This window comes from Microtus ochrogaster, linkage group LG9 (genome assembly GCF_000317375.1).
Source record: "Microtus ochrogaster isolate Prairie Vole_2 linkage group LG9, MicOch1.0, whole genome shotgun sequence".
NCBI lineage: Eukaryota > Metazoa > Chordata > Mammalia > Rodentia > Cricetidae > Microtus > Microtus ochrogaster.
This window is the reverse complement of record NC_022034.1, coordinates 16272725-16287787: the sequence shown is the minus strand read 5'-3', so window position 1 is coordinate 16287787 and position 15063 is coordinate 16272725. Positions and strand designations below refer to the sequence as shown.

The following is a 15063-nucleotide window of genomic DNA, read 5'->3' as shown; positions in this document are numbered from 1 at the left end:
ACAGAACACAAACTTCAACACTTTCCTGTCAGTAGAGTGTAATCTTATCTCTCAATGTTTCTCACAACCACACTGTCTTTGAGTTAGTTTCTGTCACTTTTGACTGGGGTTAAGTGTTATCTTGGTGAAGTCAACACGGTCATCGTGAAGCTATGCGACACTTGATTTTTCTCTTACACAGCACTAGAGAGTGAACCCAGGTCCTTGAGCAGGCTAGGTAAACACTCTACCACTGAGCTGCATCTCCGGCCCTTGTACTGCACTTTCAGAAGAGGCATCCTGATCGAGAAGTGACTGGGAGGGCACTGGGTAAGAGCATGCGCAGTTGGAACAGCTTTCTCCCTGACTCCAAAATGTGGAGCATGTGAGGTGTTATGAGATCACTGGAAATTAGCCTTCCTTTCCTTTTGACCAGGAGCTAGGGGGGAGATTTACCTTAAATTCTCTGCTTAAAGTATGTATAGGTTATGTCACTGACAAAAATATTCCTCGGTCAGGGACTAGAATAAATAGCTTTTTACTGGATACACTGGCAACTGGAAACACAGAACTGCTAAGATAAGGAATCCCTTGCTGTCTTCTCCTGAAGTATGCCCTAGTTAGGATGGTTTCTTTTAGACCAAGTACCCAGTGCAGGAGGTGAGGCTGGGACGGAGCTCAGTGACACAGCACTAACTTAGTGTATGCAAGGTCCAGTTTCCAGCATTGCAAAATCTCCCCAAATCAAAAGCAGAAGATTCCAAAGACTCCCAAGGTCATTAAATGAACTTAAAAGAACTAAAAGAATAACAACAACCAAAATCTCCTTTTAGTAATCCGGGGATGTCCTTGGTCCAAAATTTACTTGCTGAGTTTGGACAGGCATCTCATGATTATTTGGACGGGAAAGGGTTTTGTTGTCTTCAGCTAAATGGATCTTATTAAACACTCGGTGAAAAGCAACAGGCTGGTCATGACAACGGACTCCAAGGTCTATAAATAGATTGATGCCTTTCAAAAAGTAATTTCAAACTATGGGGTTTTGTTCCCACATCCATGTCTGTGAGTTCAAGGAGAGCTCTCTACTTGAGACCTCAGAGTCCTCATGCTGCAGACGGATGAAATGGTTTTGGTCAGAGTTCTAACCCAGGTCCAGAATGTACTGGTTGGAATACTCACATAGCCCTTATAGCTGGTGTCCAGGTCTGGTCCTGTGGGAGTTTTGCTTCTGAGGATATTTGCTGTTTGTTGCATCTGGAAGCGGCTGTCATCCAGGGCTTTGTCTAGCTGCCTCATCTGTGACTCCAGTGAGCTGGGATCCCCTGTGGTGTCAACCATAAGGGTCTTTAACAGATCACAGTGTTTGATATATGTCAAGCTTGTCAATCAAGAGGCCTGAGAAAGCATTTCAGCTATGGCAAAGCAGAAAGGGCATGTGCTGGGAGAATCATAGAGCGGGTTTAGTGCTACCCTGCCAGAGGGTTAGACGTGTAAGGGACCAAGCCAGTGAGTGTGCTTCCTGAGGAGACTCAGCAGCCTGGGCTCAGCAGAGAGCTCTACAGTGGATCCTAGCCAGCCTCGAGTGTCTGCCCCCTCCTTCAGCCAGTCCCATGGCAATCTGAGTTGTCGACACAGTTTAAGGCCTTCCCAGGGACCTGAAGAGGTACCAGCCCTGGCCCAGGCACCAGGAGACGAGTGTATCCCATGCTCACTTGCTAGCAGGGAAGGATTCACCCTTGGGTTTCTTTCTGTGGACCTCAGAGATATTAGAGCCATTGAAATCCCTGGTTGCATCATTCCCTTAAGCATGAATTCAAGTTAATCAAGAAAAGGCTAGCTCAGACTAGACATGCAGAGAGGAACATGTCGTTTTCCATGGGAAATCCAAAACTAAACCAGGAACAAGCTAAGATTCTGTCTATCTCTTAGGCATATTCTTCCTCACTACCCAGGTAGTGAGCTCATCTCATCATTTAAATTCATCATTTGAATTTATAGTGTGCTGTGTCTCTGTATTTGCAGGTACGTATCTGCATGCATATTATAGTCACTGCTGAACAAAAACATTGACCACCCAAGTAGCACTAAGATTGGGTGAAAACAAGGAATAAGTTGAGCTTTATAAAATATATTCCTATGTCTACCTAGGAGAGGCCACTAGCTGAAAATCATTGAGAAAGTCACTGCAAAGCTAGCTTGGTTTCTGTCCTTGTGTTGGTCTTCAGAAACTTCAGACTGGTATCAACCAGACAGTGACTCAGAATCATACAGATGGTGTGACACACTCCCCAAACACTGACCCAGACCTTCAGTATGGACAGGATCTTGTGCAACCTTGAGCAAAACTGGCTTCTCTTTTCAACCTTCCTGTCTTCAAAACAGTTCTATATAAATGACAATCTAAGGATTACAATACTATGGCGAGCATGTCTCCTCTGAGGAGGTAATACTTCTTCAATGAAAATGAAATATTTCATCAGCTGAAACCTGCTCACACCTTCACAGGAGCCTGTGGTGGAGGGTGTGCCCATGGCATCTGCTCAGTCAGCTGCAGGTCGCAGCAAGGCTCAGTTAGTGCCCGCGTCCACCAAGGGGGAGACGAGAACACAGAGGCCCAGCAAGAGCTTTCGCCTTTTATATTTTCAGCTGTCACCGGGCATCAAATTCTCCCGGTGATTAGCACTTGACAAGCTGAGAAGCTATTTCACGACATGGTTATGGCGACCATTTTCTTGGTGTTGATCAACCAGAGGTCTTTTTTTTTTTCTCCTAACGCAGGAGGAAGAGAGAAAGGCTGTGCCTCCGCATGCTTGAGCCCCGAAGCTGTGAGAGGCAGGGAAGCTGTGCTGAGAGAGGGGGCTGATGTAAGGCAGTGTGGGGGGCTCGTTCCCATTCTTCATGCCTACCAGAGGTATTTCTGATTGCATTTTCTGTGAGTTTTACATAGGCCTCGGGGTTCTCAGGGATCACTACATCTGTAAAAAGAGCACAGTCTAAGTTGACAGCTATGTGCTAGACACCTTGATTCCCTTGTGGCAGGAAAGCAGTTTGCCTAAGGAAAAAGAAATTCGTCGTTCTTGACGGTCACGGGCATGGAGGGGAAAACACGCATGCTTGCTAGCGGCTTCCTGCTAAGAATTCATCTTGACTGAGTGTTTTCTAAGTCAGCTACTGTTTAAAGTGCTTCTATCCTCACAGGAACCCTAAGGGTGCCTGGTAGCATTCTTTCCATTTTATAGATGAGAAATAAGCATCTAGAGGAAAGGGGTTCCCCATGGAAACCTAGAAAGGCACTGGGAGGGAGTCCCTTTGTCAGCATGTTTCCTTTGAGGGGAGGTCTCAAACTGCACAGCCCTTCAAGACCCCAGCTAACTTCGCAGCTATGAATGAGAAACATACCCCACGGGCTCATGTATCTGAACATTTGGTCCCCAGTTTGTGGTGCTTTGCGGGAAAGCTGCGGAACTGCTAGGAGGTGGAGCCTTGTTAGAGGAAGTCCATCACTGGGGGCAGGCTTTGATAAGTTTATCGCCTCATCCCACTTCCTGTTCTCAGGCTCTGCTTCCTGTGTCTGGATGGCAATGTAATCAGCTAGGGTCTTACTCATACTCCCACACCACGCCTTCTGGGCATGATGGACCCGTATCCCTTTGGAAACAGAAGCCAAAATAAACTTCTTTTCCTTAAATTGCTTTTGGTCATGGTGTTTTATCGTAGTTTCAGAAAAGGAACTAATACAGGAGCAGAGGATTGCTCTGAACTCTTGATCCTCCCGTCTCGACTTGGTGAACTTTAGCATAACAACTGTATGACACTATGCCTGGATTAGAACAGGAACTTTCTCAAAGGCAGCTTTATATCTGCATGTGAGCCATATATGAAAACTTCAAGGCTTAATGGCCACGTTAGAATAGTAATAAACAGGTAGATGGGCTTAATGCTAAAATATGCTATATAATCAATATAAACAGCACTGATAGCTTGTATTCATTCTTTGTTCCAAGTTCTGAAATTTGCTCCATACCTTTAAACGCATTTTCTATCAATAGTCAGTGTCAATCCCAGCAGTCACAATTCAGTGCCTGCTAGTCATACCAGCTGACGGCCACATGGCACATGGCACAGGCAGCACTCTTCTCTGATTATGTACCGCTTCTGGTTACCTTTGGTAAGGTCCTCTTAGGTTTTTCTTCCCCCTATTTCTCTCTAGATGCTCTATTTGCATGATTCTCCCCATGCACTCTGAGAATTCCTAGTTAGAAGTAGAAGTCCTATCTAATTTGTGTCTTTAGATAGAGATCTAGACCCACACACCTATTTCTAAATGGTAGAGTCTGGAAGTTCTATAAATGTCTCAAACTAGGGATAAATACAACTGGTGTCTGTACCTCCACTGTTTCGCTTCTTGCCTCCCTTACTCAGGCACACCGTGTTTTTCTCATTTTTCTCTGAGCCTAGGACCACTTTCATCTTTCACTTGGGTGCCTAACCCAGTGTCTCCTCCATCTCTCTCCACTTGGCTGCTAAGAGGGCACTCATTTCTTATGATCCATCACCCTCCCTAGGGCTGTTTCCTTAATCCAGGCTTATAGATCATCATCCATGTTCATTAACAACATCCATCTAAACTCTATTATTCCCAATCTATACTCTACCCATGGAGCCTATGTACAAATAAACTAAGGAAATATGCGGTTGGTCACCTCTCCTTTCTTCTTCCAGTGGCTCCCCATAGCCTTCAGGATAAGGGCCAAACTGCTCTCCATAGTGAACTGGTCACTTCACAGCTGGACCCTTGTTTGCCTTTCCGGTTTCCACTGTGCCCACTCTATGCTTTCCAACACAATCTTAGCGTTCTTGGCACACTTCAGATGACCCGAAGCACCATGGCTGATGACAAACCCGGCAGGGGCTCCTCTCTCTCCTCTTCCTCTGCACTGCTGTGTCCACCTCACAGACTCATCATTATCCCTCTTGTCTCACTCAGCATGCTCTAGCCCACCCCGCGACAGGTGTCCTATGATGTCCCTGAGTGACCATGGATACACACAGCACTTATATAACACATCTCCAGGGAAGCCGAGTCCAGGTAGCTAGTGTGTCCTTCCCATGGATTCTCCACACGAAGTTTGCTCTCCTACCTGACAAGCCAACTGCTCCCCTGAGGTAGAACTCCTTGTCATCCTCTCCCTCCTCATCTTCTGAGGGCAGAGTCCGCGATGCTGACTCCAGGTCCCGACTGAGATCATAATCATGGTCCCATTCCAGGGGGATGGAGTCCACGCTGGCTGGGGTGTCTCGCCCTGACCGCTCACTCCGGAGGGGCTGAGGGAGGGAGAGGGAGGGGTTGGAGGAAGGCTGTGGGGAGGGCACGCCATCTGCAGAGGGGTCCTGCCAGCGTAGGTCTGAAAGAGCCGTGGAGTCTTCGAGATCTAGCTCTCGATCTGAGAGGTCATGGTCATCATCCGGTAGCTAAAAGGGAAGTCACACCAGCTTTGTTACTGCAGGAAGAGGAGTTTCCTCTTACTCCAAAGAGGTGTGACTTTCAGCATATGCCAGCACTTCCTGCTGACCACACGGAGTCAACTTTATCAACATTTATGGAAGAACTTTCTGATTACTTCCTGTGGCGGTTTGAAGGAAAATGGCCCCCAGTGGGAGTGGCACTAATGGGAGGTGTGGCCTTGTTGAAGTAGGTGTGGCCTTGTTGGAGGAAGTGTGTCCCTGTGGGAGTGGGCTTTGAGGTGAACTATGTTCAGGCTATACCCAGTGAGACAGATCACTTCCTGTTGCCTGCCAGTCAAGATGTAGGACTCAGCTATATCTCCATGTCTGCCTGCACACCACCACACCACACCATGATGATAATGGGCTAAACCTCTGAAAATGTAAGCCAGCTCAATTAAATGTTCCTTCTTTATAAGAGTAGTTGTTGTCATGGTATCTCTTCACAGCAATAGAAAGCCTAACTAAGACCCTTTCAAAATACCATATGTATTCAGCTATTTCAACCTCAGTTTTATCATTGGTAGGGACTCTAATAAAGCTCACTCCAAGGAATCATTATAGGAAATTAAATAACATTAATTTAAAATGAAATAAAAATAGTACAAATAAAGGCTCAAGTAGCATGCCTCCAATTCAACTGGCACATAACAGTTTGAGGCCCATATGCTAGCCATAAAACATGTTTTTACCACAGAAAATTTCATCTTCATCTTCCATAGAGGAGGTGAGCCGCAAACACTGCCCAAGTCTTTATAAAACTAGACAGTCACTAGCCAAATGAAAAAAGCAGTTTTCCCTACAAGGTAGTGTCTGTGAATAAGTCCATTTTAAAGCTGGGAAAACTGAGGAGAGCTAAGCAACTTGTCCCAGGTTACATAGATAGTGGTATCAAAGCTTGGAACAAACCCAGATTCTCTGCTTCCAAATGCTGGACTCATTACTGTGTTATGCTACCTCATCCCACACATCTATTTCTCTCTAGATTTAATGAGAAAGAAATCATTGCTGCATACAGGCAGGCGGATCAGTTTTTTGTGGTATCTTTCCACACGTCCGAAGACCTCCTGGCAATAGCGTCGGAGTTCATCCAGCTCCTCCTCGATGACAGCTGCATCCAGGGGCTCGCTCTTCTCTATCAGCTGCTCCCCCTGGCCAATGATCTGCTCGATCTTATTGTGGTTCAGAGAGATCTCCTGCTGGAAGGCCTAAGGGTACAGATACAATGTGAATTTTACACAGCTTGGAATGATGTCATATTAAAAGACATGTTTCTCACCCTGTCAGAGAGACTACATAGGGGATATCTGACTTGCTGTATTCAAAGACAAGCCAAAGATGGAGTAATTGTTTTCTAAAGTAAAATATAATGCTAAGGCAGAATGGGATCAGAAATGGAGACATTAGCAAAGAGCCTTTGTCAATAAATAAATAGATAGTGTGGGTAAATAACAGAGAAATATTGACAGCTGGTATCAATAGTGCTGGTGACTACAGGTAAAAATGATGGTGTGATATGAACATTTTTATTTATTTCACATAACGTACATCAGATGTCACACATGACTAAGGAAGGCCACAGGGTCTCACATGATTCTTTTGTTGTTTTGGAACATAAGCATCAGTGCATCAGTTTAGACTGATAGAAAAGCAAGGGATCCAGGAATGATCATTTTCCCTCATGTTATATATGATTTCTGATGTAGGATTTCCCGCTGTATGCTGTGAATATGTTTTACTACCATTGGTTAATAAGAAGCCTCTTTGGCCTATGGCAGGGCAGAATAGAGCTAGGTGTGGACAGTTAAACTGAGGGCAGGGAGAAAGAAGGCGGAGTCAGGCAGACACCATGTTGTCACCCAAGAAGTAGGATGTGAAGTAACAAATCATAAGCCTTGTGGAAAATTATAAAATAGAAATGGGTTAATTTAAAATGTAAAAGCTAGCTAGGAATATGCCTGAGCCACTGGCTAAACAGTATTGTAACTAATATAGTTTTGTGTGATTATTTGGGTCTGGGTTGCCAGGAATCAAAAGTACAGTCTCCAACTTACAGATTTCAAAGAGAGATATCATGGGAATAAGTTTCGAGTGACAGATGCTCACTTGAAAACAGCAGTTTCTGTCCTGCCAGTCCTTCAGTTGTTCAGTCCCAAATAAGCACACAGAGGCTTATATTAATTATAAACTGGCCTATTGTTCAGGCTTATTACTAACTAGCTCTTCCAATTTAAAGTCACTATTTTTAGAATCTTCTTAATATTTTCTTAATCACAAAGAACTAATTTTTAAAAGTTCTCTCCTATATTCTACACCAAAGAATTTCCTTTTTCAGCGTCTGTACACACATAACTTGCAGAATAACCGACTCATTACCTTAAGTTGCTTTATTTTAGCTTGAACATCACATTCAGAAAAATGTTCAATATTGGTGAGCTGTAGATCCATCTCTGTCAACCAGACAAGAATGCTGTCCCGTGCAGTCTCAAACTCCTCCCGCTGGCTAATAAAATGCTGGAAACAAGAGGCAGATATTAGGTATTAAGACATCCATAGTCACACACTGATATATCCCAGCCAATTCCAACCTTCTGGGAAGTCCATTCCTCCCAAACATGGAGCATGCTAAATTAAGTTCAAACCACTTCCCTCCGGCCATTCCAACTCCCACTGTCCCCAACAGCACGTCACACTACTGCCTGGGCTTGTCCTTTAGCCTCTACATATCAGACAAGGCTTAACAAGAACCTTGAGTCTGCGCAGGATGGAGGTGACACGCTTCTGCAGGTCATCCCATCGCTGGTTGCCCCCATGAACCATCTGCTTGAGGCTGCACGCAGAGTCGGTGCGATTCTCTCTGGCCAGGCGGCGGTACTGCTTGTTGATCAGCTCTAGCTGGGTCAGGCTCTCGTGGACTTGCCGCTGGAATGCCTGGGGCCACAAACAAGTGAATCAGTGTGGGAGATCCGTGCAGGACTCTGGGTTATGTCTCTTGGTTTTCATACTGCAGAGTCAGGGAGGACAGAAGTGACCCTACCAGAGACACAGCAAATCAATCAAGAGCCAGAAAGAAAACACAGAACTAGCCGGGTGGTGGTGGCACACACCTTTAATCCCAGCACTCGGAGGCAGAGGCAGGCAGATCTCTGTGAGTTCGATGCCAGCCTGGTCTACAAGAGCTAGTTCCAGGACAGGAACCAAAATCTACGGAGAAACCCTGTCTCGAAAAATCCAAAAAAAAAAAGAAAACACAGAACTATAAGGAACCATTGCATTTATAAATAAATACATACATAAACAAAATGTACACATATACTTTGCATATGGATATATATGCAAAACCATCACACATGTAATGTACATGCATGCATACACATAAAATGTGGTTTTTAAAATGATTGATAAAGTTAAGCCATGTGTGATGGCACAAATCTGTAATCCCAGCATTCTGGAGTCGGAGGAGGCAGGAGAAGCAGAAGATCAAAGTTATCCTAGGCTACACAGGGAACTGGAAGCTAGCCTGGACTACGTGAGTCCTTGTATCAAAAAGCAAAAATAAATAATAACCCAGAAACAAATTTTCCCATCAGAGAAACCATTACAAAATTATATACATGTGATTACACATCAAATGGAGGTGTTCAAGATTCCTGTGAGAAATTATATTTAAAGTGGCACTGTTCAGTTGCAGAGGATGTAATTTCCTAAAGATGCAGAATTCACCTTAATCCTGGTATCCATTAGGAATCAAACTAAAACCATCTTTGGCAGAAGTGCCTCTTGAGCAAGCTATTAACCTTGCTTTTAAGAAAATCAGTTTAATAACTTTCGATTTAAAAAAACAAAAAACTAGTTTGAAGCAGGTCCGAGTTCTCTGCTGATGAATCAGCCTCCATGAAAGATGGCCGAGCTGCTATCCTGGCATTCGCCACGGATGCCCTGCCCTGAAGGACACAGCATGTAGCGGAAATCCTGCAGTTGCTAGCACCTCCTCTGTCCCCGCTGCAGCGCACAGAACTAGGAGAATAAACACCCACCCAAACGAGAGACAGTTTCACCCTAAACTCACGCATCGTGGTTTGCGACTGATTCTTATTCCAGCCCCAACCCAAAGGTTATGTATGAATGGTTCATTGACCTGCGCTCATGTCCATCTCTCTCTTCGGTTTTTATTAGCTCCTCACATTGCTCACAGGACCATACACTTGTCCTGTGAACGTGTGCCTTCTGAGAGCTGCTTTATACGAGCAAGGCAGGGGGTGGGTTCAAGATCATGATTGGGAAACCCACAGAAACAGCTAACCTGAGCTAGTGGGAACACCCTGACTCTGGGGATCCTGCATGGGAGCGAACTAAGCCCTCTGAATGTGGGTGATGGTTATGTGGCTTGATCTGTTGGGGGGGCATGGAAGGCAGTAGGACCAGGACTTATCTTGGGCACAATAACAGGCTTTTTAGAGGAGTCAGCCTTGATACAGAGGGGAGGGGTTTGGTCCGGCCCCAACTTGGTATATCAGATTTTATTGATCCCGCAAAGGTGGCCTTACCCTCTCTAAGGAGTGGATGGGGATGGGATGGGGGTAAATGACTGGCAGGAGAAGGGGAGAGGTGGGGAACTGGGGACAGTATGTAATATGAAAAAATAAAAATAAAAAAGAATACCTATCTATCTGCAGTTCTGGACATTTAGGAAGTTCTAAGGCAGGTTCAACTTTTGTTGCCATAGTAAATCAAAGTATAGATCTGCCCACTCAGGCAATTGGTATAGCACTCAGGACCAGCATCCTAGCACACCCAGGGCCAGCATCCTAGCACATCTAGGACCCGAATCCTAGTACTCAGGACCAGCATCCTAGTACATCCAGGGCCAGCACCCTAGCACATCCAAGACCAGCATCCTAGTATTCAGGGCCAACATCCTAGTACTCAGGGCCAACATCCTAGCACACCCAGGGCCAGCATCCTAGCACTCCCAGGGCCAGCATCCTAGCACACCCAGAGCCAGCATCCTAGCACACCCAGGACCAGCATCCTAGTACACTGAGGACCAGCAACCAGCCATACTCAGGGCCAGTATCCTAGCACACCCAGGACCAGCATCCTAGCACACCCAGGACCAGCATCCTAGTACACTGAGGACCAGCAACCAGCCATACTCAGGGCCAGTATCCTAGCACACCGAGGACCAGCATCCTAGCACACCCAGGACCAGCATCCTAGCACATCCAGGACCAGAATCCTAGCACACCCAAGACCAGCATCCTAGCACATCCAGGACCAGAATCCTAGCACACCCAGAGCCTTCCCAAACACTTATGCAATTAAATGGATAATTTTAAAGCAGAATTTTGTTTCTGTGACATTTTCTATCTGTAACATAATTAAGTATAAGAATCATGAGAAGTGATTAAAAAATCAATTATTTCAGTGCTGACCATATGAGTAGCTTCTTTCATAAAATATGAGTCCAAAATAGCATCAAGAATTATCTCATATAAGCTGCTTTGTGGTGTAAGCCAATAATGAAAGATTTAACCTTTACAAAGCAGAGCACTACAAGACACAGGACAGGGTCACTTCCACCAGCCCTCAAGTGACCTGGATTCTTTGGCAGTTTATGGTGACTTTCAGATAGAAAAAACAGAGGCATTTTCTTTTTCTGGATTTAGTGATAGAGTTTCCTATGGATCTATTCAGAGCCCCTCTTACTTATTCCACATCGCATCGAATACTATTATAACCAGATAGCTCTCCATCTAGGATTCAGACCTGTAAGGCAGACAAGAACAAGAAGGAAATTTCCTTTTTCCTCCAGTAGCTCAAGACTTGGTTCAGTGATGTTGAAAGAGAAAAATGGAGTTATTTATGAGTCTAGCCGAAATGATAGCTTTATTTATAAACATCTTGAGGAGGGCTGGGGAAAAATTACTAGTAAGGTCCAAGTAAGGACTGATTAGAATATGTCAGAGCCCCTTACAGTGGGTGGACAGTCACACGTATATATGTGGATGTGTGTATACAGTGGCTTGTTTCACCACACCAATGTCTACGGGAATCAGATTCAGGAATGGCAGGAACTCAGGGTCTCACAGAGCGGACCTGAGATCACGAAGAAGACAAGCAGTGTGCAATGATTCCTTCCTACACATAACTAAGCACTGTTATTTTCATCTCTTGGTTATTTAAAAGTCTTCATGACTCAAGAGAGTACCGTCCTCTGCTGCTTTATTCAAAGTGAGTTATGATGACAATATTTTGTCCGATTCTGAGGCTCACTTTATGTCACCAGTGGTCAGAATCATTCCTATATATATCGGATGACTTAATGTTTTGAGCTGGCATGCGAAGTATGTTTCTGTACAGCCATTTCAATATGCTTTGCTTTTATGGCCTCCCTCCCCCAGTGTGTCTGCCTTCCCTTCCTCCTGACTCTGCTTGGCCTTCTTCCTCATAAAATTTATCTATAGGTTGTTTTTTTGTTTGTTTGTTTGTTTGTTTTTGTTTTTTCCAGACAGGGTTTCTCTGTAGCTTTGGTGCCTGTCCTGGAACTAGCTCTTGTAGACCAGGCTGACCTCGAACTCACAGAGATCCACCTGTCTTTGTCTCCCCAGTGCTGGGATTAAAGGCGTGCGCCACCACTGCCCGGCTTTTATCTATAGGTTGAAATAATTGAGAGAATACATTTACATGAGATTTTCATATTATGGAACAGTTATATTTAATCTTAGAGGAAATAGACGATTCTAAAGAATTCTGACTTAAGAATAATGCCATGAGGTTTGGGGAGGATCATGAGTTTTGTTTTCTAAGAGGTTCTTTTCCCGTCCTTTCTCCTCCCTGTTTTTCCTTCTTTAGACATGACATTACTACATAGGCCAAGGTAGATCAACTTGAGATCCTCCTGCCTCAACCTCCTGAGTGCTGGAATTATAAAAAAATTGCCTCTGTATCTGGTTAACACTTTTATTATTATCTTATTTGTAATTCTGACAATCTTCACCAATCTTTGTCTACTCACGAGGCATGCTACCATGGCTACCAAGTCATTCCCCCAGCTATTGAACAGATAACATGAGGCACATTAGTCAGTTCGTGCCCTCGAGCATCAGCTACCAGCTCACTAATGTCACAGCAGAATAAGCAGTGAATATTTGGAATTACGAATCACCTCAAACTTCTTCAGCTCTTCCTTGGCAACGGTATAGAGCACCCCAGAAGAGCTGGGGAACGCAGCCGTCCTTTCCGAAATCTTCAGCCAGTCTTCAAAACGAGAATAGTCATCCAGAAACTTCTGCCACAGCCGCCATGTCTCTTCAATTCTGAGGCAGATGATGGAAGAACACACCCCTGTCATTAAGGCTACTGAGGATCAGAACCCTACGACGCCTCCAACAGGATTAAGGGTGCCGAACAAGCAACTGTTGGCACCCCTAGCAGCTTTGAGCCAAAGTGCCCAGAGAAAAAGACAGCCAACTGTTGGAGCTAAAATAAAACAGCTGCTGGCTTAAAAGATGGCCTGCAGCTCTGAACTTGGAATGAAGTCAAATTGGATATGAAAGTACAATACACAAGCAGCCCTGGCGTTTGCACGGGAGGTTAGAAACCCTGCATGCAGGCAGTGCGTTCAGGCCAGTGTACCCCTTAAATAGAACTGAAGTTGGAAATTTTCCTTAAGGCCAGCATCAGACTGAGAGGGGTAATAGTTATCCTTGAAAGACAACAGAGCTGTCGGGACTGGCCAAAGGGCAGCATGGCTTTAGGCCACTGAGGTAATTTTGTAGCCATCTAGAAGGAATTTTTTGCTACTGTCATTTTTCAAAGGGCTTAAAAGTGTTTATTATTCAATAAAAGTAGCACAGAAAGTTCATTGTAATGCTCATTTTCACATATGTGCACCATGAGGCTTCTTCTTTGCTCCCCTAAGACCCAGCCACAGCCCCTCCCACTCTTGCTGGCCCCTTTTCTCCTCAATACTTCCTTCCACATCCAGGTCAAGTATATTCTGTTGTCCCTTCTTCCTCCCCCTTCTTCTCAACTCCTTCTTCCTCCCATAGGCCCCTTCTACTCTCGTGTCCTGGGTATAAACCTGTATGTTATCTCTACATTTAAATGGAGCTTTATGTGTGTTATCTATACATGCAAATCTAGATTTCTAAACCTAGATGTAGAGATTTTGTTTGTATTTTAATAAATAAAGCTTGCTTGAAGATCAGAGAATAAAACAGCACACTGGTCAGCCATACAGATCAGGCAGTGGTGTCACACACACTAGTTATAGGGGCTGGGTAGTGGTAAATTCACGCCTTTAATCCCAGCACTAGAGAGGAATGCAAGACAGGCGGAAACAGCTCTCAGACTCAGTCTCATTCTGAGATTCCTGGAGGCAGGATCGCCATTTTGGTTTGAGGTAGAATTAAGAACCAGTGGTTGGCTGCTTTGCTTTTCTGATCTTCAAGTTGAACCCCAATTTCTGTCTCTGAGATTTTATTATTTGTGCTACACCTAGATCTAGAGATGACATGAAATATTTATCCTTCTTTGAGCCTGGCTTATTTCATTTAACACTATGAGGAGCGCAGAATTTTATTAAAAGAACGTTGCCCTTCTATAACTACCAATTCTATAATGTTATACTCATTTCTTAAGGGCAGACTTTAGTTTTTCTAGGTAATATTTAACCTGTTAGGTCCAATGTAAATTGGCCCGTTCTATTACCACTATGCCTACTTATATTTTCAGTTACATGTAGGTAGAGGCAATTTCGGGAAGCTAAGGCTATTTTTGGACTTTCTAACCAATGGAAAATAGCAAACTGTGGATGCAGTGAATGGGAAGATGGATGGAGCCTTTTTGTTGTTTGTTTTTGTTTACTTTGTCTGTAGCTGCACATCCCAACTCACTTGAGTCTCCTTTCCATGGACATGGCACAGATGTTCCTCCACCGCCGGTCCAGGTTCCGAGTGGCCTGCTGGATGGAGTCACACTCGGCCTCGGTGGCACAGGCATCACAGTCGTGCAGGAGGACCTCACACAAGTTGAGGACGGAGGCGACACCCGTGCTGTGTTTCTCGATGTCTCTCTGAAGCTCCTGCCGGGGAATGAAGTGTGCTTTTTTGTAAAGTCTGTGTAAATAGATAGGAGAACCCAGAGCCATGCTCACCAACTCCTAAATGGCTCTGCCATCCGTGACTGCCATCCGTGATTCACTTTTGTGAATGAGCAAGTTTGCCGAGCCTTATCTGTGACACCTCAGAAGCTCAAGGTACAATCTGAGAAGACAGATCTGGAAGTATTCTGTGAGAAGTGCCAAAATACTGACTGAACAGATAGAGTGGATCACACTAGGAACTGGAGAGATGGTCAGTGGTTTAGAATGCAGCTACTCTACCAGAGGGCCCGAGTTCAGACCCCATCATCTAAATTGGGAGGCTCACAAATGCCTGAAATGTTACCTGCAGGGGGGGCCATTGGACTTCTATTGATGCCTGTAAGTAGACAAATACACACACATATACACACGCATGCATGCACGTGCACGCACACACACACACACACACACACACACACACACACACACAC

General features: G+C 44.7%; 1 protein-coding gene across 9 annotated transcripts in view; it reads right to left on the bottom strand.

The window, feature by feature from the left end:
• LOC101984034 (nesprin-1) overlaps nt 1-15063 on the bottom strand; it is a 228565-nt gene that overhangs the window by 19056 nt on the left and 194446 nt on the right. For 5 of the 9 annotated variants that reach the window (XM_026787370.1, XM_026787371.1, XM_026787372.1 and 2 more), the window contains 8 exons: nt 14385-14572; nt 12653-12803; nt 8233-8415; nt 7861-7998; nt 6501-6692; nt 5121-5451; nt 2886-2954; nt 1159-1301 (listed from right to left, as the gene is read on the bottom strand). In XM_026787370.1, the coding sequence (XP_026643171.1) occupies nt 1159-1301; nt 2886-2954; nt 5121-5451; nt 6501-6692; nt 7861-7998; nt 8233-8415; nt 12653-12803; nt 14385-14572 (1395 nt within the window). The remainder of the gene's footprint in view (nt 1-1158; nt 1302-2885; nt 2955-5120; nt 5452-6500; nt 6693-7860; nt 7999-8232; nt 8416-12652; nt 12804-14384; nt 14573-15063) is intronic. The other 4 variants (XM_013352282.2, XM_026787373.1, XM_026787377.1 and 1 more) reach the window with 2 other exon arrangements.